This window comes from Pocillopora verrucosa, chromosome 1, assembly GCF_036669915.1.
Source record: "Pocillopora verrucosa isolate sample1 chromosome 1, ASM3666991v2, whole genome shotgun sequence".
NCBI lineage: Eukaryota > Metazoa > Cnidaria > Anthozoa > Scleractinia > Pocilloporidae > Pocillopora > Pocillopora verrucosa.
Window position 1 is genome coordinate 21,330,222 of NC_089312.1, and position 27,216 is coordinate 21,357,437.

The 27,216-nt window shown below is 36.9% G+C and overlaps 4 protein-coding genes across 6 annotated transcripts; 1 reads left to right on the forward strand and 3 right to left on the reverse strand.

Annotated features, from left to right (window-relative positions):
* Positions 1-548: 548 nt before the first annotated feature.
* Positions 549-8,485, reverse strand: LOC131769002 (aldehyde dehydrogenase family 16 member A1). Of its 2 annotated transcripts, none has more exons than XM_059084725.2 (11): positions 8,194-8,485; positions 7,095-7,385; positions 6,057-6,334; positions 5,601-5,753; positions 4,452-4,748; positions 4,114-4,356; positions 3,465-3,640; positions 3,000-3,167; positions 2,277-2,481; positions 1,441-1,626; positions 549-1,327 (listed from the first exon to the last, which is right to left on the reverse strand). In XM_059084725.2, exons 1-11 carry the CDS (start codon positions 8,438-8,440, stop codon positions 1,028-1,030), a joined length of 2,544 nt encoding a protein of 847 aa, XP_058940708.1. In that variant the 5' UTR covers positions 8,441-8,485; the 3' UTR covers positions 549-1,027. The 2 variants fall into 2 exon arrangements, with proteins under 2 accessions (XP_058940708.1, XP_066030705.1); XM_066174608.1 differs by having other exon boundaries at positions 7,095-7,407; positions 8,194-8,316.
* Positions 8,486-9,614: 1,129 nt separating this feature from the next.
* Positions 9,615-11,139, reverse strand: LOC131769020 (Golgi-associated plant pathogenesis-related protein 1). Its single transcript, XM_059084759.2, has 4 exons — positions 11,085-11,139; positions 10,233-10,464; positions 9,940-10,009; positions 9,615-9,773 (listed from the first exon to the last, which is right to left on the reverse strand). The coding sequence occupies exons 1-4, from the start codon at positions 11,137-11,139 to the stop codon at positions 9,615-9,617; spliced, it is 516 nt and encodes a 171-aa protein (XP_058940742.1).
* Positions 11,140-12,187: 1,048 nt separating this feature from the next.
* Positions 12,188-14,109, forward strand: LOC131769021 (Golgi-associated plant pathogenesis-related protein 1-like). Its single transcript, XM_059084760.1, has 4 exons — positions 12,188-12,236; positions 12,814-13,042; positions 13,590-13,659; positions 13,954-14,109. Exons 1-4 carry the CDS (start codon positions 12,188-12,190, stop codon positions 14,107-14,109), a joined length of 504 nt encoding a protein of 167 aa, XP_058940743.1.
* Positions 14,110-14,699: 590 nt separating this feature from the next.
* On the reverse strand, positions 14,700-24,690 carry LOC131769000 (tubulin--tyrosine ligase-like protein 12). 2 transcript variants are annotated; one of them, XM_059084724.2, is made up of 16 exons: positions 24,545-24,690; positions 23,747-23,850; positions 21,858-21,967; positions 21,687-21,750; positions 21,171-21,198; positions 20,417-20,615; positions 19,741-19,910; positions 19,380-19,576; positions 18,656-18,874; positions 17,581-17,692; positions 16,881-17,032; positions 16,468-16,549; positions 16,306-16,374; positions 16,016-16,099; positions 15,403-15,451; positions 14,700-15,068 (listed from the first exon to the last, which is right to left on the reverse strand). In XM_059084724.2, exons 1-16 carry the CDS (start codon positions 24,659-24,661, stop codon positions 14,914-14,916), a joined length of 1,911 nt encoding a protein of 636 aa, XP_058940707.1. In that variant the 5' UTR covers positions 24,662-24,690; the 3' UTR covers positions 14,700-14,913. The 2 variants fall into 2 exon arrangements, with proteins under 2 accessions (XP_058940707.1, XP_058940706.1); XM_059084723.2 differs by having other exon boundaries at positions 21,687-21,753.
* Positions 24,691-27,216: the final 2,526 nt, after the last annotated feature.

Genomic DNA, 27,216 nt, shown 5'->3' on the forward strand with positions numbered 1-27,216 from the left:
AATTCAAAAGCAAGAAACAAAGATACAAACGTACTATCAGCACATAAAATTGCATCGCATCCACCCTCTTTAAATAAAACCTCGTAAATTCCCGCGTGCTACAGGCCTGCATCCCAAATCGGTTTCATTGGAATTCACAAAGTTGTAGCGAGGTTCTATCCCTCGCACCATTTGTCCACCATGGGTCTACAGTAAATCACCTTTCAAGGATTTATTAACTTTAAAGACGGTGTCATCACCAAGGCTTATTTCAATGGGACTTTCCACCAGGGCGTTAAGATAGACGTCTACGAGATGGATTCAAAAGAATGAAGGAGTAGAGGAATAACTTAATTTATAACATAGCTGGCAGCGCTTATGGGCAGATGAAACGAATTCTGTGTTCTGATTAGCTACCCTCTATTTCTTATGAAGGTTAGAAGTTTGATTAAGTAACAAGAAATATCAGTTTGTACCTTGCAAAAGTCATAGACTATTATCCATGTTTTAAATTCAGCCCCAAACTTACTAAACAAACGAAGGTGAAGTTTCAACAAATACAGAACATGTAAGAGAGAAATAACTGACTTTATTCAATAAACCTCGAGTACCTGGGATGAATCTCAAAGTAAAATAAAAGAAAATTGCTTATTCTTAGTCAGCATATAAGTACATCTGAATTCTTTTACTGTTGGCCATCCACATACCAAGCATTTTTTTTAACTCGAAAATGAACCACACGTATGTTATAATTAATGTTAATGGTGTTTCACATTTATATTTCTTTTCTCCAACATATTAAACCTTCATTGCATTATTAATCAGTAGATAAAAAATATATTAATACTGAAAGAGCTACATATATATCGGAGAGACTTTAAATTTCTGTAACGAACAAAAACGAATCTTTCTATCTCACAACAAATGAAAATTTTCCCCCGGCAGGAAATAATCGGCTGTATTCTAGTTTTTAGCTTTTCTCAATCCCTCAGTTTATTCAAGAGGAAATTCCTCACGGCTGTAGACATACTTCGTGCAAAAGTCCATTTTAATTGGCAAAAATGTCTCCCATGGGTAGCCAGACGTTTTTACACTCTGTAGAGTGAAACAAAAACTCCTCTCCCTGCCCTTGAGCGTTTTCGAACCAGTCACGGCTCTCGCCATAGTTCACAAAGGTACGTTTTACGTTCACTGCAGAGGACCACTCCACGAATTTGCTCCCTTCTGCCGAGCCGAAGTACCATATAGCTTGCACGTCTTGGTGCTCAGACAAGTATTTGGTAAGATGATCTCCATCACCTGTAACTATATTTATCACGCCGCCAGGTAAATCTGATGTATCAAAGATCTGAAAATCAAATAAATTATGTTTGATTTTTCCTATTTATCATTTGTTGCGTGGAATCATGTAAATGGCCTTCATCGTTTACTTTACTCGCCCATGGCATAAAACTGTCTAACCTGATACATGTCCACTGCTATCATTGGGTGTTTCTGACTTGGTATAATCACCACGGCGTTTCCTCTGATGACAGCGGGAGCCAATAACGACACAAAAGCCAGTAAAGGACAGGACTCGGGACACGTGATACCAATGACTCCTACTGGCTCGTGAATTTTTACTGTGGCACCATAAAATGGAGTTTCCTTTAAAGAAATTGAAAGTGATAACATTTCAAGAACACAACTGAAGCAGACAGTTCAAAACAGTGTTAGCCTGCGTGAGTGATGTTAATAAGGATGGAGAGATCAGTGATCGTTACTCCAACTTATTTTCGTTCCCTTTTTTCCCCTTCATACACCGGTAACGGAAGTTAAAACAGTATCGGTATGCTTTGCAGTATCCATATTTCTCATTTTAACAAAAAAAAAATTCAAAATTCTACGTTATCTTGCAATTTGCTGACATATAGGAACATATATGTATTTGGTTCGGTAGTGTGTAGCACACCACTGCATTCCATAATAATGACTGAAAGATGCATCAAAATGTGAGTCTTTTTCCCCTCTTGTTTTAAATTAGCTCTAAACTATAACTTCATCAATGAGAATGCACGCAGACCTCCAAAAAAGGCTACAGGCATAACAACAAGCATACTGTTAATTGTGTGAACATTTTTAGACAATGTACTATATAGATTTTTATCGCTTTTTAATTTATTGTAAAGCGCATTAGATCATATACTTGTAATGAATTTTGCACTATATAAGTATTAAATTTATTATCATTATTATTTCATTCTTACCCACCCCCCATATGAAATGCATCTCCTCAAAAGGTGTATTCTTGGACTAACCTGCACAGCACCCCCATATTTGTCAGCATAAGCACCCCAGTAAAACAAGCGCTGAATTGTGATGTCCACTTCTTTCTTAGCTTCTTCCACAGAACATCCAGTCATGTCACAGAGTCTCTGGCTAAGTTCACTGTGCCGTAGCTCTAAGTTCTCTGCCATGTAGTAAACGATTTGTGCTCTGTTATGGGCAGCTCTTTTCCCCCAACTATAAGGACAAAAAAAGGAGTGATTATATTAACCTAATTAACCGCAACATACTTGCACATGTATGATGCTCACTTCAAGAACTACCGAATCTCAAAGTTGACAAATAGATTATAAGCAACAAATCTGATTCAAAATAACTTAGGAAACAGTAAAAAAAAACTTAAGAGTCTTGACATCAATCAGCTTATCAACTTGTCAGATGTAGCTATGTTAACAATATGTAACATACATCCTCTACGAGAAATAATTATATTTCTTATATTTCTATATTTCTCTTTCCCTTTAAACCCTAAGAGTGACCAGCATCTAATTTCTCCTGAATTATTCATTAAGATCATGTGAATAAAGGAATAAAGTAAATGACGGCCAACCTAAGAAGCTTTGATGTTAAACAAATTCTCCTTGTCAGTACCAAAAAAATTGTACAGAGAAGATTGTAAAGAATGTGGATACTGATGTTAGTGTGAAAGAGTTAAGGTCTTAATTACTGAAAATGAAAAGTGCACAAAAACACACCCTGGAGCTGCTTTATGGGCAGCTTCCACAGCATCTCTGATGTCTTTTCTGTTCCCCTCGCCAACCTGTCCTATAACCTGTCCATTAGGGTCCAATACTGGTCGAGAGTAGTTTCCGTCAGGCCTTTTTTGAGCTCCTCCAATGTATACTTTGTAAGTGTGATCAATACTGAACACAAGAAAATTGGTATCACGATGAGGCAAGAAGAAACAATAGATCACAAGAATGAAATCCACACAGAGAGGGTTAAATCTTAGAGCCAAATGGGTCATACATGTAACTGTGTATGATTACCCCACATTCCTGAAGCACAGAGAGACAAGGACTTTGTCTAGTTCAGCTTGGAGCCCTACATCTCAGTTTGCTAAGTTTAGTTCAGTTAATGTCAATGTAAACAAGTTTAACACACAGAACTAAGGAGAAAAAAAGGGAATGGTGATGAGTTTGAGAGCAAGCCTTGGTTACCTTGGTAGTGGAGCAATCCCTGCTTTTCCAGATGATGCATCTGGGAGTTTTATAGGATTTGAATTTGGATTCAATACTTTGGCTGGAACTGAGGAGCCAAAGGATTTCACATCATAATCATCCACACTGGGCCTAGGTCTGGCTTGCCATGATGGGTAAACATACTCATACAAACCCTGTAGAATGCAAACAGTCAGTGTATTCAAACTCACCCTCAGTGAATTAATACATCATGAACACAGGCAAGATGGCCACAGCTAGCTAGGCACACAATATGGTAAGGAAAGTAGAATCTTCATATGCAACATGTAGATTGAAACTGGTATGCTTTCCTTTTACCCCTGGATAAAATAGACTATCATGCTCTCAATTCTCCAAAGCATTTTCACTGTTTGTCAAGATATTTCAAGCTGTTACTCCATCATTATTATTTATGGTCTTGGGTGGAGAGCATGGATTAAATTGCCAATTACCTACTGCAGAATTCCCAAATCGTGAGTTCTTTTTACATTAACATTATTCAATCTCAAATCTCCCCTTTCCCCCCTTTCCCTCAAAATCCTAAATCTTAAAGAAGCCACATCCCAACTTGCAAAACTCAATAGTGTAGCAGCTCTAACTGGCTCAAAATCAATGCAATTCAACAAACCTCTTTTCCACCATCACGACCAAATCCACTCTCACGGTATCCACCAAAACCAGCTGCAGCATCAAAAAGGTTATGTCCATTGACCCATACAGAGCCAGCCTTGATGCTCATGGCAACCTCCAGGGCTAGTGACAAATTTTCTGTCCAGACACTTCCTCCGAGCCCATAGTTAGTGTTATTAGCCAAAGCTATTCCTTCCTTGGCAGTTCTAAATGTGAGGACTGTCAACACCGGGCCAAATACCTGTTTAGTACAGAAGAAAAATTAAATTTATTTTTACATGTACAAAATGCATCTCATTCAAAATTACATAGTAACTGCTTTTCTCTTTGCTGTACCTCTTCCATCACAATCTTGGACACTGGTTGTACATTAGTTATGAGAGTTGGCGGATAGTAAGACCCATTTGATGGCATGCATGCACAGCTTTGATACACTTCAGCCCCTTCCTTCCTTGCTTCTTCGACAAAAGCTTCAATGGCCTTTTTCTGTGAGGGATCAACTATTGCTCCCATGTCAATCACTTTATCTAGGCAGTGTCCAAGTCGAAGATGTGTCATGCGTTCTTTGATCTTATCTACCAACTGCTTGGCACAGGTCTCTTGGACAATCAAGCGGGAACCAGCGCTGCAAACCTACAGGCCAACACATCATTATAATTATTATGATTGTCTCAGATGAAAATTTACACAATAAACAACCACAAATCACATGATTGGGATTCATACAAATAAAAAATTCTTTCAAGGAGTGCATTACACCATCAACTAGGAATGAAGAATAAAACAAGAGGTCCATAATTCAGAAACAAATCTCTCAACACTGAATCAAAGCATTACACCATAATAGTGCCACCATAAGATAAAAAAATATAAAAGAATAATAAAAAAATATAAAAGAATAATAAAAAAATGGGCGTTATTTATATTTTAAATGTACATAATTTTAAAATTGATGTTTTAGCTAAGGGCTGGATAAAAGTTTGGGTGGGAGTGTATTGAAAGGTCCTCAAACCCTCTTTCTGTGTGAGGAAAAAAAATCTGTTCATTTCGCTGCTCACTTTAATTTAAGGCTATTAACTGTAAATTTGTGGCATGTCAACCTCAGCATAGAGACATAGAGACAGAAAGAGACAGAAAGTTCAGAATTACAGGAGACTGAGTAATGTGAAAGTTTCCACCCTAATCAAAGCTTTAAATCCTGCAAGACACCGTGTTCAAGAGGGAAAGTAGTAAAATTTTATACCTTGTTTGAGACTTACAACTCAAAATACCATATACCTGTTTGATGACCATACCCAGTTAGGCAAAATAAAGGAGTACCTCTCATGGCTATTTTCACTATCAAATTCACAATACAATTTGTGTTTGAATTTTAGGCCTTTTTGTTTGAATTTGCACTCAAAATGAATTGCAAGTATTACAAAAAATACTGTAGCTATTTTCTTTGCCTAATCACAGAAAATAAAACAAAAAAAGATTCCTAACCTGGCCTTGGTTAAACCAAATGGCATCTACAATACCCTCAACTGTGCTGTCCAAATCAGCCGAGTCAAACACAACCACAGGGGATTTACCACCAAGCTCTAATGACAATTTCTTACCAGATCCTGCTGTTAGTCTTCGAAGAACTTTGCCAACCTTCAAATATGAATAAATGGACTATGACTCAAAATTTTCAAACTACTTTAATCCTAATTCATCTCTAAGTTTGTTTTTAATTCAAATTGCATTGTAACATTCATGATCTTCTACAAACAAAAATGAAAATTTAACTGATATTATAATTTTTTAAGCCAAAGAAAAGGTAAAGTTTATCTCCAGTACATGGTCACGCACACAGACAATCTAGTAAGTTATATAAACATGTAACTCACACTTTTTAGAATTACATGATTTATCTCTGTGAGAGTCATTCAACAAAAGAAAATCTCAATAGAATACCTCTGTAGAACCAGTAAAAGCCACCTTGTCAACATCCAGGTGTGCAGCAAGTAAACTTCCAAATGCACCATTTCCAGTAACAACATTAAATACACCAGGAGGAAGCCCTGCCTCAGCACAAATCTCAGCGAACAGAAGAGCTGATAGCCTGGTGTAAGTTGCTGGTTTGAGCACTACGGTGTTACCCATGGCAAGGGCTGGGCAAACTTTCCAACAGAGTAGCATAAGAGGGAAATTCCAAGGTACTATGGCAGCAACCACACCTACAGGTTTCCAATCTAGAGAGGATTTAAAATCACAATGACTGACTACTGCAAATGAGGTTAATTAAATCAAAGAGAAAATGACCCCAACTAAATATAAATCCAATTGTGCCAATCAGTATTCAGTACAGAAGCCTGCTAAAGTAAAAAAAAAAATAAAAATAAACAGAATTCAAAGCTCATTTCCTGTGATCTGATTGGTCAGTTTTAGGCAAGTTATCCTAAGAACACATAATCAGACAGAACAAAAATTTTAAACCATTATCCTGGTGAAAACTTGCTCAGATTTAAATTTAATTCTCTAATAAGGGAATTATCTAACACCTAAAGCACAGCTAGTGTATTTGCATGCGAAACACTTAAGTGGTAAGGGACGTACAGGTGCAATTTGGTTTTAAGTGAATTTTCAAATTGACATCAACCTTAAGAACCATAGCTGAATACATAAGATAAGAGCATATCTTTTTTGGTAGCTGAGAGGTTCAATACAGTCTCTTTATATCTCTCTCTTTACTTAGGCCAGACTTAAGACATAGGACTACTACTATAGAAAGAGTATCTGATACAAATCTTTCTTGAGAAACTATTCTGATGACGGACTAGCAACTCAGTTATCATTATTGACAGTTATACATACTTCTTGTTACTTGTAACTATTTCCTGTATGACTAAGACTAACATAAGACTCCCACCAAAAAAGAACTTCTTTTCCACTTACAAATTGAAATAAGCAAATTCTAAAACAAAAGGTTTACTCTTGTCATAAACTGTTTACCTCTCATTTCTGAATCCATCAGTTGAGCCCAGCCAGCATGATGATAAAGGTGTCTTGCAACAATCTGTACATCAGCATCTCGTGTCTCCCTGATTGGTTTACCATTGTCCATACTTTCAAGTACAGCCAGCAAGCGAGCATGCTTTTGAACATGACGTGCTATACTGTACAAATAACGAGCTCGTACATGACCAGGAAGCTTACTCCAGGATTTAAAAGCCTCTCTTGCTGCTCCTACTGCTTGGTCTATGTCCTCTTGTTCTCCTTGCATTGTGGAGGCCAGTTTCTCTCCTACAAAGTTTACACTTTTTTTCTTATCAAACAAAGAAAGTCATACAGGCTTGAGGATGTGACCAATCTAATACATAGATTGTTATTGACATGCTCTTCTGTTTTAAGTAGTGAATTTAATGGAAGACAAAACATTCAAAAAAGGTAGATAATCTTAAAAAGGTTGATTGTGGAATTGCTGTTGCTACAGTCAAGAAAATCTGTCCATGTCAACAGAGAAATTAAGCCAATGAATGTTGACATTGTCTTAGGACTTGCTGATCTTTGACTTCATGATCAACGAAGAAAGGAACTTCTGTGTGATCAAAAATGTGCTTATTCAGATAAAATCTGATTGTCTTTTGTAGTTGAAGTATGACGAAGGATAGAGTCATCATATCAACCAAGGGGAAGCAAACGACTTAATCTGGCATTCTTATTTATTTGTTTTCCTGACTGTTGATTCTTGCACTGCTACATATTCCCTCTCCCCTGAAAAAAACCATCTGATTAGAGTATACTCCCCGGTACTTTATCTCGCACAGCACAGCTTGAAGCCGGGGAGGGGGGGGGGGGGGGAGAAGGAGTGGGGCATCTCCGAACCCTGAGAGAGATGCAAGAAACAAGAGCACTGCAAGGTTCTAGAATAAATCTACAATATAATTCTGCATAAGTCATAAACGAGATCAGCTGATGCACACGTAGCACTCCTTCAAAGTCCGCGATCCAGCACAGTGCAGCTTGGGGGGTTCATTAATAAATACTATGATCACATGAGGATCACTCCAGATAGCTCACAGTGGCCTTAACAAAACGATTCATCGCTCACCTGTGGAGGGATTTCTTGTCTCGTAAACTTTCCTCCCCTCGGGTTTCACCCATTTCCCGTTTACGAAATGTCCGAAGTCCCTTCCATGTTCTTCAAGCCACGAGTCCACGCTACTAGCTGCCTCAGGTGCTGGGCCGTACTCTAAACTCTCAAAGATCTGCGCTATAGTGGGATCTTTGTTTAGTTTTGCTGGACCAGTGGATTTTCCATCACTAGAAGCAATAGTTTCGGTGCGAACAGAGGCCATGTTATGTTCCTGGGCCAAACAAGAAAGTCGGATGCTCGTGGCGAAATGAACAAATAATTAATTTTGTTGTAGGTCTGGGAACGAAACATCAGATCGAGGATCTGTGGGAAGGGAGTGGGTGGGGTTGTCGCGATAGGCGCTAGGCGATGGCTTATTTTCTTACTTTTCTTCTTTTCTTTCTTTTTTTTTTATGGTTATTTCTTGAAAATGCCAATCAAAGTGCAATTCATGATGAAACCAAACCACCCGTGCATAATCTCTTTCGTGGATTTATTCATAACTATGCGTTGATGGACAACCGACACTTTCACTTAATCCTACTTTAACTGGGGTTTAAACTTGGTAACACGCGCCTCTAAGCTGAGAGGACTCACAGTTTATGTTATTTTAGGGTGACTATTGTCCATGATATTTCCTTTACTACTACGAAATTTTCTTTCGTGTGCTAAATTGTTCTTTATGCATAAACCATTTACTTCGAGTCAGATCGTTTGTAAGTGATTATAACTGCATTACATAACTTGTCAGGAGTCCATTGACGATTAATTTTTTTCTTTTTAATTCACAGCACGAACTTAAACACACATAAAGATAATTGATAAATTTTAAATTTACAGTCGCCTGAGATGCCAAGTGAAGGGGTCTCTAACAGGAGTTAATGGCACCACTATAGTCATGAATGAAACACTTCATTTCTAGCCATTGGGGCTGAAAAACTAATGAACAGTGCCGTTTTTAAGTCTTTATTCACCAATTAATATAATAGTTTTTTTTTAAATTCCCTTGTTCTACAATTCATCTATTTCAAATATTGATCCCAAGGATTTCTATGAGCCTTGATGGGCCACTGCAGCTACATGTTCAGATCTGTCATCTGCAACTAGTACTTGACAACCTGTTAGGGAAAATCAAAATGATATATGTATTTTCAATTATAGTACTATATCAGACAAGAAAATTAGAAATGTCTCCATCGTTTCGTATTTTCAATAGTATTGCCATAGTGCAATTAAAATTGAATTTCTCTGAGCAAGCTTCTTTTAGTTTATCCTCCAAACAACCAATGATCACGGTCACTTCTTCAGAAAATCTGATTTTTTTTTTTGTTTTAGTTAGATAATATAAGCAACACGAACTTTTAAATTAGATTAGCAGACATAAGATACCTTAACGATTACTGGGATGGGTAAACATTTGCCATAAGGTCTTCTGCAGTTAATTGTCGAGGAGCTGGCGGTTCGTACAAAGTCACCACATAGGTTTCAACGATGCCATCGTTCTTGTTCACTAAAGCATAACCACATCCGATCCTCAAGTACGATTTCCAAACGAGCTAAAAAACAATGGAATTGAAAGGTCCATTCTAATTCTTGAAGCATATTCACATCTTTAATTACTAGCAGATAAATATACAAGAGGTGTTTGAATACGGATTACGAGGAACTATCTCGGAAAAATCAAGAAAAAAAAGGAGGGAAAGGTCAACGTATACCACTTACCCTGATGAAGTTACTGTTTTCGAAGTTTGATTGTGGATTTTTATAGTTGTAATAGAGACCACCGTCTAACCTTCAAGGAAATTATCAGCGAGATAAAAGTGAGAGAAAAAATATTTCGTAACGTACATGGCAATAACGAGGAAAACAGCAAAGGTGGGGTCTAAGTAAGGGTTTATTAACAATGTTGTTATGTATGGACCTCTGGATTATACCGGACGGAATTTGTTTTAAGCTAAAACTCATTTGGCAAACCTGAACCTTTGGTGCTCAAGTTCCTAAGTTACCCTCCTTACCAGTGCTCTAAACCATCACTTATAGTCATGGGAAGTGATGAGTTTTCATGATACAAGTTCTCATCCACATTTCCTTGAATTCGCAGTTCGGCGTCAGTTTTTGCCATGAAAGTCGCCAAACTTTGAGCTCTTTTCCCGAGCTTAGTACTGTACTTCACATCCGGGACATGATATCGCCTTCGGTAAAGGTTGTGCTCTTCTAAACAGTCCGAAGCAATACTGGCGAGAACTGCTACCAAAAAACAAGAACATAACTGTGAGAGGAAGGAGAGCGGCAATAGGGATATGGTCCCACCCTTTGTCATGAAAAGTAATACGTTGTAACTAATAAAGTGATTCTTTAGTAACTAAGAGGCTAATACAGGATCCCTATGCAGGAAACTAATCCTTTTCTAAACTTTTTGAAAATTTTATGATAGTTTTTAAATTTTCCATCAGTTATTTCTCATAAAAAAGGCAATCATGTTTGGGAAAAAGTTCGCAAAGTTATGAAAATAATAAAAAAAACAACTTGAAATTTGTGATCGAAAGTATATTGCTCTCGGTTCAGTGGATCATCTGATCCTCGAAATATAATTACATTTCAACCTTTTTTTAGATAAGAAAGACAAGAAAAGTTTATGAATGGACAACTGGAAATGTTTTTCAGGAAAGATTTTTCTTTTTTAGGATATCATCCCCTTGGGTATGCAACCAGCCGACTCAAATCGAAATAAATTATTTCAAGTAATTTTTCTTTCCTCTCGAGAATTGTACGAAAGTAGCGATGTGACAATATGAACTTTTCAGTTGCAAAAATCATCAGTGAAGCAAATAGAAATAGTATTAATTACACATTTCAATATGTCTCACCATCTTGAAAAGCCAGGGAAACACAGAAAATCCAACAGTATCTTTTGAAAATCATTTTCTTGATCTCTGTGCTGGTCGTATTTAGTTAATTAACAAAATGACACGACCAGCAAGCACGTAAAACGTTCACCCCTCGTCTTGCCAATAAGTAATTTCTCCATTTGCTATCCATGCATTGTTAGGCATAGGGGTAATGAGAATAAAGAAAAAAATCAGGTAGCAAGTATTTGCCGATCTGACACCAAATTCTCAGAACTGATATTGTTTAAACTACGTAGCAGAGAGTAAAGAGATTTCATATAGAGATCTTAGAACTTAAGTAAAATTAATGAATTGTTACCTAGTAACAATATGTATTGCTCGGAGTACTCTGTACCATTATGTGATATTTTAGTATAATTACAATGATCCCTCTAACGTTGTCTGCTTTGTTCGCACCTATTAAAAAACCAAAGAAATTGAAAACAATACAGAGAAAAACAAAACAAACCATGACACGAACCATGCAATCTAAATCCTGACAGCTAAAATGTGCTTAATAGGGAAAGATTTAAAAATATGGCTGATGAAATTTTATAATCATACTCATTGGTAGTATTCTAAAACGTCTTTCGGTTTTGGGGAATTTTAACTGTGATAGATACAAGACAAATTTAATTGAAATACCAATCCTTCTCCTAAGTTTCTTCGTAACCAAACTTCAAAAGCCCTATTAGCTTGGAACTCGCAAAAATTACCTTCCTAGTATCTCAATGGGTTGTTATTTTCTCGAAGCATTCTAAGGAATATTTGATTATTTATACTGCAACTCGTACTTTTCCCGTTTATTAGAAGTTATTTCCAAGGGAATCTTCACGGGATTGCCACCTTTTGCAAATGTTAAGTGAAATTTTACAGTGTGATAATTTAAATCAGAATACATTATCAGAATTGTTTCAAGATAATTTCAATTTCTTAGTGATCTGTATTGAAGTAATTGTCTTTTAAACACTTCACGTTTGATTAGTCTCTCTTCTGTTAACACCATCTTTTGTTCGTCATGTTACGCTCAAACTCTATGCAAAAGGAGTAAGCAATTGTAGATTCAACGTCGCCCGCTAAGTATGAGGATTCTTCTTTGTTATTTCGTTGGCTGCCTGGTCCTACAAAATGGTACGTTATTTCAAATCATATTCGGAGCATAATATAAACTGCCTTATTGAAAGATTCTCACATTACAATATCATACAAACCAAGAAGGAACAACTTAGACTTCCAAGTTAATAAGCCGTTATCGCCTTCTTTTTTAAAAGGAGACTGACCTCTATAAATTAAAGTTCAAACTGGAGACTTGTTTCCATCCCCTTCCATGGAATTAATGATTTATTTATATGTATATCCTTGCTACATGAATAGCTTATTTTTCCCCTTTTTCTTCCCGTTATCATCCAAAAATATCAAAGATTCAATTAGACCAAACTCTGAGGTTACCTTTGATAGAGCTTTTAAAAAGCATTTGACCTCCAAGGCAGAGGAAACATTGACGACAAAAATCAAGAATGATTATACTCACTTTCAAAGACCATTTCAGAATAACCAGAGTTAAACTTGTCAAAAAAATTGCAAATGTCTTTTTAACAACAGATTCGAAATATTTGAAAAACTAAAAAAAAATTCTGTAACGGAGCGGAAAGGGCTGAATGGGAGGTAATCGTTTTTGAGACTCTCAATACGTTCCAATAATCCTCAGCGGATGGAAGTATTGAATCAGACTGCATTCGGAAGCACAACTTGTACAGAAACAAGCATGGAACTCCAGCTTTGAAATACAGTGAAAGTATCGCAGAAGAGGCTCAAAAGCTCGCAGTGACACTGGCGAAGCAAACGACTAAGAAAGTTACTAAGGGGATATATGACGTCAATTATTTCATTGGAGACTCGTCCGTTCCGCGGACAATAAGTGACGCAGTGGAAAATTGGTCAGTGAGTTCATATATACCTTTTACTAACAGAGTTCGAGGTCCGTACTAGAAGTTACAGATCGAGTTTTTCCACTCAGATTCATGGCCCAAGTGCAAGGAGCGCGGGTCATAAATCCGAGCGATAAAAAACGAGGTTCCGTAAATTTCAGCAAGGACCGAGAAAACGGGATTAGTAAGATATTTATTATATCTCTGGAATCAACTAAAGGGGGAAGATTTCAACGAAAGCAAACTTTTGAATTTGGTAGGCTTAATAGTAAACTACTGCCCTTTAAATTGATCAATCATAGTGCACGCACAAAGGGATATAATAATTTTAGCCACGCGAAGGCCATCCGACTACTAGCGAAGATAAAACGAAAACTGGCGAGCAAAAGCAGTCGTTTTGTCATGTAAATTGTTTGACTGAGGAAAAAGTAGAAGTATTTTAGAAAATGGACTCCCGTGGCCAGATGGAGGATAATGCAACATTAGCTGTTATTAAAATCGGTCTTCCTATGATCATCCATGCCATTATGCGGCAACATTTCCGTACACATTCCAGGTATACTGAAGGAAATTCCTACAATTACAAGCAGCCTGAAATCTCCTCAAGTAACACCCGCTTCTTAGAGGTAAGACGACACATCCTTCACTCTTCAATACTCTTTCACGTGACGCTATGCCATCCTTAAAACTAAGGTAGCCAGGCGTATCACACAGGTAACTGCACGCATAAAATCAATGTAGGTGTAACAGGAAAAATTCAAACCGAAGGATAATTGTACAAATAGTACCCGAGTGTTTTTCTTACCTTGAGACTTCGCTGCTAATCTAAACATGGACAGCCGATAATTCTTTCGTCCAGTTTTTTTTTTTTTCCAAAATATAAAGAAAGAATTGAAATTAAGGCTGAATTATTTTTCTAGCTGATGTGGAAGTCCCACGAGAAAATGGGTTGCGGAATGGCCGTGGCTATAAATGGCGCGAATATCCGCACAGTGGTGGTGGCAATATATGAACCTGCCGGCATGCGAGTTGACATAAATGACTACATTGAGAACATTCTACCGGCAAAAGACTAACGTAAGTTTTGTAAACATAAAAACATCCAAAGACCTTCCAACAAGCTACGGTGTATCACAACAACTAAAAGTTGTCACCTTTTCTTACATAATTTGCCCTGCACCCTTCTAATAAACACCATTTTGGATCGGATGTCCCAGTATAAGACAGCCCGCTTTCCAAACCAAACATCCTTAGGAAAACCTTCAACGAAAGTCCACGACATCCTCTAGAAGAGGTGCACCTTTGCAAAATTTTGCTTTTTTATACAGGAAGCTAAAAATTCTGGGGAAACTTTTTCGCCCAAATGTTTGCAGGACCTGTCTATACTTTTTAGCCTTCTGTTTGACGTTTGCATTGTAAGCCTCGCCTACATCTCCCTTTGTGTGACTGTAAAGCATTTTCAACTAATTAATCAATTTATCAATTAGTTTTCAATTACTTTGTTCTCCTTCAACACAGCAGCAAATGGACGCAGAGGTTTGGAGACTACTGTTGACACTGAGAAAATCATACATTAGAAAACGGATATACTAACAGTGGAAAATTAAGGGTATATACGTAACAGAAAAAAGTTATTTGAAACTCAGAGGAAAAGAGTCTCCTTTTTTCCGGTGCATTTACAAGTTTATTGTATTGGGTTTTATCATTATTTACAATAAATAGATTGGTTTCTGCATTTAAATGTAGTAGAACACATTTTAGTATTAATTATATTATGACTGTCTTCACACCAACAAAACTTTCGAATTAAAAAAGAGAATGGTTTCACAGGACTTTGAACACAATGTAATAAAACACTCATGGTGGTGTATGAAAGGTTTTCAACCTGATAACTTTTCAACAGGCCATCCATCTGAATCTCCGAGAAACAGCAAACTAAAAATAAAATTGAAGAAATTTGGATGATAGCGGCACGCTCGCTCACAGTCTGGGCAGTAATTTACCTCCAAAACTTGAGGCACTATTTCGTTTGAGCCTAAAAACAAGAAGGAAAAAAAGAAGAAAAAAAAAGCTCTAAAATAGCATTTCACACAAATTAAGACTTTCTTAGGAAGACTTTACCAATTTGAAATTAGAGACAGATTCTGATTTTTAACTTGCGTTTCCAAACTGGTTCAATTCGGCCCCTTCTAGGAGCATTAACTTTATAAGCAAAGAACAAATGTACTAGGAAAAGGAGGACGCAAATGGCCAGGTAGGTCCCTCCTATCAGTCAGCTTTGACAAGAAAGTGTTACTCAACCTTCTGTTCAATTAACTTTGTTTGCAAAATTTGTTAGTTGATCTAAAAATTATCAGTTACGAACTTACCATTGTCCGCCCATTTGAGCATCAAATCAACAGCATAAAATGCACGAGACTGTAAAATAAACGACACAGTTCTTCCAGTTTAAAACTGTTCAAGTAATCCATTGTTTAATTAATTATTGGAATCATTAAATAAAGATCCCTCATGGCAGTTCTTCAATATTCAAGCACGTTCGAGTCTTTTACCATTTCCACAATGTTTCCGCAACTTCTTTTTTTTTTCCTAAGACCAGATTTACCATTTCCATAATGTTTCCGTTGAGGTACACATACACCTTGAATCGTTCACAAGTTAGAATCATTCATGTGAGCTCGTTCACCCAACAAAAGCACAGCCAAATTCTAGATTAACAAACTAAGTTGTGACAGAAATCCTGACTATCTGTCAGAAAAGAAACACTCAGCTAATGGAGCAACTAATCAGGGCATTGTGTGACGCAATCTGCTCCGGTCATAGTTGAAATCAGTCCTGAGCTAAGGAATAAACGTTGTATACTGTTCAACTTTCCTGCATAAGATAGAGGTGCGGATAATATATAATTATGGAAAAAGTTATTGAAACCCCTGGATATATGCATAAACGTGTGAGAAGAAATATCCTTGTTAAAACACAAACCTGTGAACAGTGTATCAACTTCTTGGGTGGCGAGTCGCAGATGGCCGCCTCGAACATCTCACGAAACATTTTGAAAATTTTTGACTGTAAATAACAAAAAAGGCAAAAAATGTCAAGTATATGTCAAATATATTAAAAGAACGGGATCACCAATTATAATCAACTTCAAATTTGCTTTCACGCCGTTTTACCTTAAATAAAGGCGGGTATATTTCCGTATCAAATAAGTTGTCCCTATGTTCAATGAAGACGGAAAGGGCTTAAACATTTAGCAATCTTTTCATGCTTACCTCGACATCGGCCCATCTGTGATCGGGGTATTGCTTTTCAAACATAGGAATGAACTCGTGGTGATGCACCTGTTTGTAAAAGACAAAGGATACATTCAGCGTATTTTTCGCAAACTGCCAAGTCTTTGGAGTTGCAAGGGTTATCTGTACTCATGGGCTCACCTGCTTTAAATTTTCACTGTCCTGATAATTCATAACTGTGAAATGTTTAGCGTAAACATCAAAACAATCCAAAGAAAATGGCCTGGAAATAAAAGAAATAAACGACGTGAGAGGAGACATCAAAGTTTTTTATTCCGATAGAAACTTACCGCGTACAAACACAAGCGTAAGAATTAATCAAGGTGAGAATAACGAACAGAGTGAGACATGGGAATGTATTTATAATAGAAAAGATTCTACCGTTATCTCTATTAAGAATCCTCTATAACACTGGCCTGTGATCAGATTTTTGCTGCTAGCATTTAAAGAAATGTATGCCAGGCAGCAAGGAGATAAAGTAAAGTATTTAAATCTTGGGAAATGAAGCTGTATGATATTTCTTTAAATACCTTTCGTAAACTCATCTTACTTACTGGTTGGCGAATCGTAACCAGAAAAGTTTATCTGCATAGAGCACAAGGGGCTTTGCTGAGGCGATGAGAACTAAGTAACGTATATCAAACTTGACTTGACCAACATCTTCGCGATGAAACAGAACCGGATTTTCTATGTATTTACAGACAACCTGAAAAACAATGATCTTTCCGAATTATTTTATTTAATGGCAGAAACTGAGTCTCAACAACCAAAGTGGAATTCATCGTGAGTCAAGGAAGGAGTTGATTGACAGCTGAATAATAATAATAATAATAATAATAATAACAACAATAATAATAATATCAAAGGATCACTTGTTGGCAACGGCAGCGACAACAATTCTTTCACGATTCCATACGCTACATTAACCAAATTAACTAATGTACTCTTAATCCTTTACGCGCTAACATCAGTATGCCTATTCTTCATACTGTTCTCTATTCATTTCCTAGGGTTGTTTCAGCCTTCAGTACAATCTCAGGCTTTAACTGGGTTTCTACGTGTAAAGCCAGCTAATTCATTAGGCCCATAGAACTATCTTTAACTACATGTAGAGCTAGAACGACTTATTGCAAACAAGAGAATATGTAGATATTCTCCTTTTTCTAAATAATCGCCATCAATTTTTTATTCTAAAGATGGGCTAGTTCACTTCATAAACAGCTATTTTATCCATGAAAATATCTATGCACAAACCTTTGGCCCTGTCTCTCTCAGTCTTAGTATGTAGTTTAAATTTCCCGTTACATGGCTATCGAGGGCTCTTGCTAGATTCCACGGTTTACAAATCCAGTGATTATCAAGCCCTCTGAAATAAAAAGTGGCGGAAATAAGCCTAAAGTAAATAAACAGAGCCATTCCATGACGAAACTTATACTGAGGATTTAGTTAACTTCTTCAATTTTATTTTGGCCTAAAATCTGTATCTTCATCTATTAAAAACTCTGAAACTCGCTTCCACTCCCGCTGTAAGCGACGTAAATACTCAGAAGTCGCCTTTGCATAGGATCGAGGTTGTGGCTCACAGTTTTCGCGCCAAACTGAACGCGTCTACACATCCACGCTAGCAATAATAAACTAGCACTCTCACTTGTCACATTGAAGAAGAATTCAAAAAGAAATCGAAAGGCAAGGAAGGTTGATGTTTTAATCAACACGCATACCTCAAAAGATGAAACGAATTAGTCATGGTAAGAATTGAAGTTGACTTATCCTTAAAATAAGTATATCACTTGAAAATACCACAGAAAGGACACATGATAAGTTCTCTCTCATATAAACATGGAGGATTTCATTAGAGTAAAGTAAACCTCCTTTCCTCTTCAGTCTTATTTGTGACTGTGACTAGTGTCTTTTCTGCGTGTTTATGCATGTGTGTTTCCCCTGTTCTTCTACAACTAGTGATATTTCAATACCAAAAAGACTGATTTCGTGTGTAGTTCCGTAACTGGTTACGCAAGTCGATGAGCAAACAAGGATAGCGGTCAAAAGCCAACCATTACATATAATGTTTTCTCAACATAAGGAAGTAAGGTATAACTAAGGAAAATCCTTGAGTGAGTTACTTTTTGATGCTTCCAAACTGTATCCAATCAAAGAACGGCGCTCGCATAGACGAGGAAGTGGTACACAAGTTCGTAACATATTATAGCAAAGTATTAAAATCAAAGCATTATATTTTACCGGTAAAAGAAATATTAAGTACATGCAACCATACTTTATCAAAATATGTCTTCTATATTTTCCGGCTAATAAAATAATGTGTACGCACCTCTTCTTTCTCTTGATGTAGTGATCAAGAAAGAGAGGAAGTTCCAAATTTAAATTGAATGTAACAGGTAGCCATTCAGGTCCTCTCACAAGCAAGTCATCTTCTTTGCCATCTCCATAGGGGGTTGCATTTTGACACACTGCTGCTAAGAGATCTTTGCATACCAGGCTGTTCTCATTAGGAAATTGGTTTATAAATTTACCATAATCTTGAAGAGATCTAAAACACGAACACCAGTCTTATTTAAGAGAATGTTTTGATGGAGTTGAGATGAATAGTCTTAATACAGAAATATACTTTTTCGTCTTGCCATGAGCATGGGACAGAGAAAAAAAGTTCTAAGTCCCAATGAGGAATCAAACCACAGACCTTCAGATTCTGCGCTTCAATGTTCTCCTACTGAGCCACAGAGACTCTATGGTGAGCAAAGCCCATTACGAAGTTTATATACGACAGGCGTCCTGCATACTGTCACTCAACAGTGAATAGTCTTAATACACTTGGTTAGTAGAAATACATTACTAAGTACCCATGTATCTTAAGTGCAATTGAAAAACCTTTCATCACAAATTAATCCTATAAATGATGACTAATTTTCATCAAAATTAGCATATCTTTGCTCGCCAGTAATTATTGTTGACTTGAGTATTATTGTTGTTATAAGCTACATATAGTCCAGGATATCAAAGCTTAACAATCATCTGATGTGGGCATTGAAACCAACCTAAAATCTTTAAAATGCTCCCTTATCCATAGAATATCTGCTTCTTCTTTACTGTCTACCAGAACAAATCTTGGATGTGTAAGAAAATCTGTCACTTGTTCAACATCAGTGAAAACACGATATATTTTTTCATTGTCAGGTGTTGTAGTAGTAAGTTCTGTAATTTCAAGGTTAGGATAAACCTCACCCTGCCAGTCCTACAGGAATAAATAAATCAGTTTGTACAGTCACTTAATGGACCAACCAACTAGTCAGTCAATCAATCAGCAGTTAAGTTAACCTAACAGTTACTAATTTAATTCATACATAACTGTAGCAAGAAATCTTCCTATCTGAAATGTCAGTCATGCAGCAGTCAAACCTTCTTCTGCATTGCACTGAGTTCCTCCCCAACAAGTTCTGTTGCTCTTTCAGAAGTCAACTGTTTAATCCAGTTTTCATCTTCCAGCTTATCAGGGAACCAAGACAACAGAGAGCAATCCCGTAGAAGTGGTTCTGTGATGGGTGCTACATAATCACGTGTAACTTCATCTGCAGGAAAAAAGAAGTGTGTGCAATTGCAGTTCAAATAATTTACAATACCCAAAAAGGAGAGGTGGGAGTTGATAACATTTTACAGAAAGCTTAAAGCAGTAATTGATCGTAAAGACCATCTTATGAGTAGCACAGACATTCATTTAATTAATGCCACTGAAGGCAAATAAAGGGTTGATTAAGAGGAGAGCTATGAAGAGCTCTGGTTAAATTGAAGGTTCTTTAAAGATTATTTTAAAATCAAACTAGACCAGACAGTGCAGCTTTATCACCCCCATCAAATTTTTGACACACAAGGACTAATATACTCTTCCACGTTTGGTAATAAGCAGAAAATTTTGGACAGCTCATCTTTGATCCTCCCACAAACATCATGGGCTACATTCCTCAAAGCAGCTGGTTATCAAATCTAATTGCTACCTAGTTTCTACATTCAAACTCAATTGTGGACAAACAGCATTACTCCTGCTCACAAATGTAGGTTACTATAAATATCAACATACCTCCATAATCCATATCTCTCAAAGGCCATAATAATGAGAAGGCCATGCCAATAGGTACATAATGAAGAATACCAATTGCAAAAGAAGGGTCATCTGAATGTTTTATACATGAACCAAACTCATCCATGACAAACCACAAAGGAGTATGTTCATCATCATTATGAGCATCCTTTTGATACATGTGGCTTTCTGAATAAGTCTAGAGAATTAAGAAAAAATTAATACTCAAGATTATCTGCATTACTTGAGAAACTATGAATTAAAATTAATTAAACAAATCAAGAGAATAAGAGGCTACCATGTAGATTATAAGACAGTTTACCACCTTGCAATTTGAAAATCCATTTACTCTGAGTGTTTAACTTGTTAACTACCCCAGAAGTGACAAATAATCAGTCATATGCTTACACTGTATTTAAAGATCATAAAAATTACCATCTTGCCTCTGAGCAATCCTAACTCTAGCAAAAGAAGTTTTGCCAGCAAGACAATTCACATTAACATGCAATATGAAAATATATTGGAAATTTAAAAATTTTAATTAGTGTTAAATCATCAAGCAACTAAACACACATTAAGCATTTTTATAAAATAATTTGTAGCAGCTGCATTAAACAAACTGTCTTTCTTTTAATATAAGGTTTAGAGAAGACATGTACAGTGTGCACCTACTGTGAGGCAAAGACAGTTGATTTTAGTAGTACTTAAACTTAGGAAAGAAGCATACATTCACAAATTATAAAAAGACACTTACCATCTTTAAGCGGTAATTCTGGTTAAAACTATAAATTAAAGAAATGTAAGGATAATTTAAATTTTAGAACAAAATGCAGGAATGCACCAGTAAGTCCTAAATCAAATTTTGGTTTATCTGACCTGACTTACCCTACAAGCCACAAAAACTTAAACAGAGATTTCATCATAACAAAACAGAAAGAAATCCTTAAATTTTAGTTTTGATATGTGCATAAACAAAAGACATCATGTTAATTACTTGGCATTTCAGTTAAGTGAGGACCCTTACAAGATGCCACATGGAAAACTGAGTTGCTTTTCCAAATACATATTGTTAAAAAGTTCCAAAGTAATTTAAAAGAAAATGCCTGAGTAATAATTTGTCAGTCAGTTTTGCTGAGGGACACAAAAATATGAGGAAAATAATTAATGACCAGAAATTTGGGTACAGAGAGTCACTCTGACAATTAACAAACACTTAAGACTCACTAGGAAACAAAGATAATTTGCAGCCATGAAATTAAGGAGAACTGACCTCCACATCTTTTCCAAGATTGCTTCAATAAGTTGTTCCTGACTTGATTGAGATGATTCTTCATCTTCTAGGGTAAAAAATTATAATTAAAATTGTTGATGTAAGATATTAGGTTTATCACTCCACATAATATCCTACAATGATGAAAAGTAAGTATTTGTGGTATCATACTTGTTACTCCCATTAAAGAACCCATTCTGTCTGCAAGACCAGGGACTGTCTTGAGCTGAGCTCTTGCAAAATTCACTTGGTATGTCCAGGCATGATCAATTAAAAAAACACTGTAAACAGAATAACAGAAGACAGCTTCACTAAATACACCTCATTAAATCATTGAATTCTGCATTGTTTGGTTCAAGAAAATATCTATAGCCACTTCCCCCACCAACCAACAAGATCATCACAGAAAGTCTACTTATTTTACCAGAAAAAAAATAATTTCTCAGAAATCATGGAACTAAGCATAGCATTTACTCAATGAAATTCTGCCAGCATTTTTTTTTTTAATTTGGTCTGATAATTCTGGTGTTTGGAGGAGATCAACATTTGACTAGAGGCAACCATTGACACAGTAACATCTTGCATCAATTTTTTCAGGTATAATTTCTTTGTCATTTATCCTACCAGACACACATGAATTAATTTTGTCAAAACTGTATGACTTTCCCTTTTGTCTTGTCAAAACAAACTGTCACTGGGTCTTCTCAAAGGGCAGTCACTAAAACAAGGAATGACCTAAAATGATCTAAAATTACCTTGAGTGATTTCTAAAATGACCTAAAATGACCTTGAGTGATTTCTAAAATGACCTAAAATAACTTAATATGACCTTGAGTGATGTGAACAATGCAGTGTTGACAAAATCTGGATTGGACCTGATTGGATTTCGGTTTGTGGATTTTGTGTGGTTTAGCATTTAATTTTTGGATTTCATCAAACATTCAGATGGGTTTTCCAAATTTTTCTGGTTTGTCTTCGATCTGAGCAGCAATTTAAGCACCTCCACTGATCTTGAACAGCCATGAAATGCAAATGATATTGAGAGGAATGTGTGACAAACCAAATGTCACTGAAATAACTTCTTGTTGGTTGAATATCATAGGGATCTGTAGGAGGTCAAGCGTCTCAAATAGCACCTGAGACTATGACCTTGCAATGTGGAGCACCTAGGTTGATCAGTTTGCAAACTATGGCTTCCATAGTGCCTCACACGCCAACAACAGAAGAAGCTCAAGGACCTTAAGAAGTAACTGTGGATTGTGTTGCATTTTTCTTAACTGACTGATGAAATGATACATATCTCTTGCTTGCCTTCATCCACGGTGGCACTACACAACACTCCACAACACAGCCATGAAAGTGACTTCATGGGGTTTATGGGCAAAAAACAAAATCCCAGAGGGGCCTATGCTCTATTTTGTCACACAGACTTCATTTTGGCATGTCATGCAAAATTTCTGATTTTATTTTACATGATGCGATCCATAATCCATGATCCAACCTGTGATCCAGTCAGTGATCTGATCCATGATCTAGTCTGAGATCCAATCTGTGATCTAATTCGGTCTGATCTGGTCTGATCCAGTCAGATCCAGATTTTATTGGCACCTCAAACTCAAGGTCATTTTAGGTTGTTTCAGTACATTTTAGAAATCACTCAGGGTCATTTTAGGTCATTTTAGAAATCACTCAAGGTCATTTAAGGTCATTTTAGGTCATTCCTTGTTTTAGTAACTACCTTTCTCAAAGGATTAAACCATGTTCATGTGTAAAATTAACACAATTAAGCAGTATTGTGAAACTAGTGTTTAAATGAGCCCACCTTCACACTAGCTTTTGCTGTTTGATGGAAAAAATATGGGATATTTCATATCATTATCTTGTACAACTGTATTCCCTACATAAATGAGCTATATTTAATAGTATATCTCCCTTGATTATTTACCCCTTGCAACCAATTTCACTCTGCACTCATCAGCTTCTGCCTTAGAAACTTGTATGTAAGTCAGTACCCTCAGTGTATCATACTTGATAGAAACAATTTTAAAATTATTTTTTACCAGTTAGGATCTGACACCTTCATTCCACCTTCACTAGTAACAAAAACTTTCAAAATTCCATCTCCATCTTTAGCCATTGTAAAAAATAATCCAGCATCATAAGTCTGCAGTGGAAAATATACAACTCTAAATAGTTAAAAAGGCAAGATTTCTGCTCAGTTCTATACTTCATTATGCACACCCTTCCATAATGTACAACCAATACCAAATCTCTGTTGAATTTTGGCAGATAAATATGAAATCTAGGTTAAGGGTTTGAGACGATAAATAATTTCAGCTTTAATTTCAAAAAACATTTGGGTAAAATTTCCGCTCAGCCCCATACTAAATTATGCATTCAGTTCTTGGATAGAGAAAACAATGACAAAAACAATACATTGCTATTGGGAAAACAGATTTGTTTTACAATAGTATGGAGCTGTGCGGAAATTTTACCAACATTTGAATCCCACAATCATCTTTTCTGCAAACCATTTCAAAACTTATACGTGTCACAATTAAATCGTCACAAACAAGAATTTCATCAGAGTTCAAAATGTCGTGAAGCTACTTATGGGGGATTTACAAACTCGTTCAAGTCTCTCACACTTGCATTGATCGGTTAAAATCTTCAAAACGCCGCAAAAGCTTCAAAAAAGTGCGAAATAAAACAATCAAGAAGGATGCAGTGCAGTGAAATTCTACGGAAAGATCAGGCTGTTTGATTCCACGTGCTAAAAGAGCTCGAGAAAAAATTATTTTCAAAAAATTATTACAGCCTCAGCAAGATTTAATTCAGCTCTGAAAAAATCAACTTACCTCGTTCTTCAGCTTTTTATGAATTGATTTCCAGAAGTGAAGAGGTATACCTGCAAATTCTAACTGACTTTTATGAACTGCCATGAATTGCAGATATTCCTCGTCTTCGTCCGCCATCTTGGTTGCGCAACCGCATGGACTCTTGGGAATGTCACGCAGAAAGATATTTTGTCACGTCCACACTGGAGCAGGTTAGAGGAGGCACGGCACGGCACGGCAGAGTAGGGATTACAGCCGTACCTATGTTGAATTCTAGCTATTTGAAATAATGGGGGAGGGGGGGTCCTTATTCACTAGGGTATGGAAGTGGAGGATCAGCCAAATCGCTATCTTCTGCCTCGGCAGAAGTCTTGCTTATTCATGCAGGCAGACATGTCGGACCAGCTGTTGGTTATGGGATAATAATAGCCCTTTAAATGAGTTCTATACAGAGGGAGGATAATTTTTCAGAGAGCTTTCAGGATCTTTAAATCTGTGCAAAGCTAATCCCTTCTGCAGCTCTCCATCCAAAGTTATACCCAACTGATGCAGTTTTGTGACAGTGGAAAGTCACGAAGAGCGGGGACAATGTTAGGAAATTAGACACGCCTGTAAAATCTATAAAGCAGATCTACGAAAAAACTGTTGCTGTCCGTTTACGGAAGGAAAAAGGGCAAAATGCACTCAGTATTTTCTGATGACGACTGGCAATAGTGGATCAATACAAGTTGTTTGGCCCAGGACACTTTGTTTGAAAAAAACTAGTTTACTTTACCATAGAGCAGGACTAGTTAACACCCCTTACATTAACAAAGTCGAATAAATGGCCTTGCGCGGTTTGGTTAAATGCACGAATGTACATAAAATGCAGGACTGTTCAGTGTCCTAAAATGCGAGGCTGTAAGGTCCTTAAAATTCACGACTGTAAAGTGCCTCTTAAAATGCAGGGGAGTTAATTATTCTTAAAGTACAGCCCTGTCAAGTGTTCTTACAATGCACGTTTGTGTTAGTTAAGATCATGGTGATATTGATAAGCTACACTCCCGAGGCGCACCGTCTTATTCTGGTAGCTCAGGCGACTCAATGATCAGTACGTAAAAGTGGACATAAAAATAACTTACGGTTAGCTTATCGGACAAGTATCTAAATTGAATGAGCACAAAAACAACTCTCTTTAGAAACAAATCATGTTTCCTTATTGATTACCAATTCTCGCATTGTAGGAAATGAACCCTTTTGTACTAATTCATAGTTAGTAGAGGAGACTCTACTAACTATGACTAATAAAGGTAAAGTGGTTTCGCTCAAAAAAGATTTCGTGATGGTTACAGTGCTGAAGAACGTTAAAAATTAATTTTAAGAAAAGAGAAGAGAACCCAAAAGACTAAGGGCTGCTGAATTTAACGCACACAACGGATCTAGAACCAAGTTTGCTCCTAAAACCGCGGCAACAGAGCCTGCCACTCCAAGATCGGGCTGTACAGCAACAGGAGGTAATTCGTTTCAACCTCAGAGTGATTCTTTAGAGCTTATAGTTACTCCATTGTCTTCCGTGACGGACGGAAGCCAACAACCGAATGCAATAAACCGGCTATCATGATTCACTTCTGGACAGAAATAAAATTAACTTGCTCAGAAAAGATTGAAATGCAATTAGTAAACAGTATTGTTTGAATTATGCCAAAATTATCTATTTGCATATGAGAAATACATAATAATCCTCTCTGACTTATCTCTAATTCAATCGTGTTTCAAAACATATTTATCTTTTGTGCCGGTAAGAAAAATTATTGCTCGGACCCCACCCTCCCCTATAATCGTGTTCGCTTAAAGTATCCGATAGCCTAGGAATCTTGACAACCAAAGTTCTTTTGGCAGGCCTTAGACCGGGTTTGTTCTTTTCAGAAGTACAATGTACATCACAAACACCATAATTTCCAAACGGACTCCTCTGATTGCAGTTCCTTGAGTGAACAGGTCTTGGCGTTTTCGCTCGTTTTAGGTACTCCGCTTCTAACTTCGATGCTGAGCGAACAATATCTTCAACTTTCAATGATTTTTGCCTGGTGAAGTTTAGTCTCGGAGTATCTGCGTTTTCTCGTGCTATTTCTTCCAAACGTTGATCTCTGTAATCCATCGAAAGTGGTGGCCTAAAGGCGTCTTCATCTGGCAAACTCAAAACATCGCCGTTCACATTCGGTTGCAAAGCACAGCCACAATACCCGGTTACCTCGTAAGTGCCCATTTCAATAGTTTCAGGTGAAAATTTCGTTTCGCCAAGACGTCGAGGTTTTAATGAACGAGGGCTTGATCTAGGAAGTTTCCCTATTAGCTTGTTTTCGATTTCTGTTTTGAAGTTCGGTAAATCGCCGAGACTTTGGCTAAGTTGTTTCACTCTTTTTCTTTGATCGCACATTTGTCTTTCTTCCGCCTCAAGTGCTGAAGCCTTCTTGCGTGTTTCTTTGGGTTGATACATGGTAGTTATCCGAACAACGGTAGCTCAATAATGAAAGTAACCATGTCTTTTTTTTCTGGTTTGCCCAGGCGTCAGGACAAATATTCACTGCGGTAAACTAATGTAGTCGACTGATTAATAGCAGCTGCCAAAGATTTGAAGTGGAATGACACATCAAATATTATGCAATCCCTTCCTTTTTTCTTTTCCAAGACATAATGATGAAAATTTCACGTTG

Excerpts from the sequence above, each read along its gene's own strand:
- LOC131769020 (XM_059084759.2), bottom strand. The coding sequence starts at position 11,139 with ATGATTTTCAAAAGATACTGTTGGATTTTCTGTGTTTCCCTGGCTTTT. Across the intron at positions 10,465-11,084 it reads TTCCCTGGCTTTTCAAGATG|CAGTTCTCGCCAGTATTGCT; the intron begins GTGAGACATATT and ends GTTTTTTGGTAG. Across the intron at positions 10,010-10,232 it reads AGTGATGGTTTAGAGCACTG|GTTAGACGGTGGTCTCTATT; the intron begins GTAAGGAGGGTA and ends ATTTCCTTGAAG.
- LOC131769002 (XM_059084725.2), bottom strand. The coding sequence starts at position 8,440 with ATGGCCTCTGTTCGCACCGAAACTATTGCTTCTAGTGATGGAAAATCC. Across the intron at positions 3,641-4,113 it reads GTCGTGATGGTGGAAAAGAG|GGTTTGTATGAGTATGTTTA; the intron begins GTTTGTTGAATT and ends TGCATTCTACAG. Across the intron at positions 1,627-2,276 it reads AATATGGGGGTGCTGTGCAG|GAAACTCCATTTTATGGTGC; the intron begins GTTAGTCCAAGA and ends ATTTCTTTAAAG.
- LOC131769021 (XM_059084760.1), top strand. The coding sequence starts at position 12,188 with ATGAGGATTCTTCTTTGTTATTTCGTTGGCTGCCTGGTCCTACAAAAT. Across the intron at positions 12,237-12,813 it reads CTGCCTGGTCCTACAAAATG|CGGATGGAAGTATTGAATCA; the intron begins GTACGTTATTTC and ends AATAATCCTCAG. Across the intron at positions 13,660-13,953 it reads GTAACACCCGCTTCTTAGAG|CTGATGTGGAAGTCCCACGA; the intron begins GTAAGACGACAC and ends TTATTTTTCTAG.
- LOC131769000 (XM_059084723.2), bottom strand. The coding sequence starts at position 24,661 with ATGGCGGACGAAGACGAGGAATATCTGCAATTCATGGCAGTTCATAAA. Across the intron at positions 23,851-24,544 it reads ATAAAAAGCTGAAGAACGAG|ACTTATGATGCTGGATTATT; the intron begins GTAAGTTGATTT and ends TTTCCACTGCAG. Across the intron at positions 16,550-16,880 it reads TGGTTACGATTCGCCAACCA|GCCATTTTCTTTGGATTGTT; the intron begins GTAAGTAAGATG and ends TTTTATTTCCAG.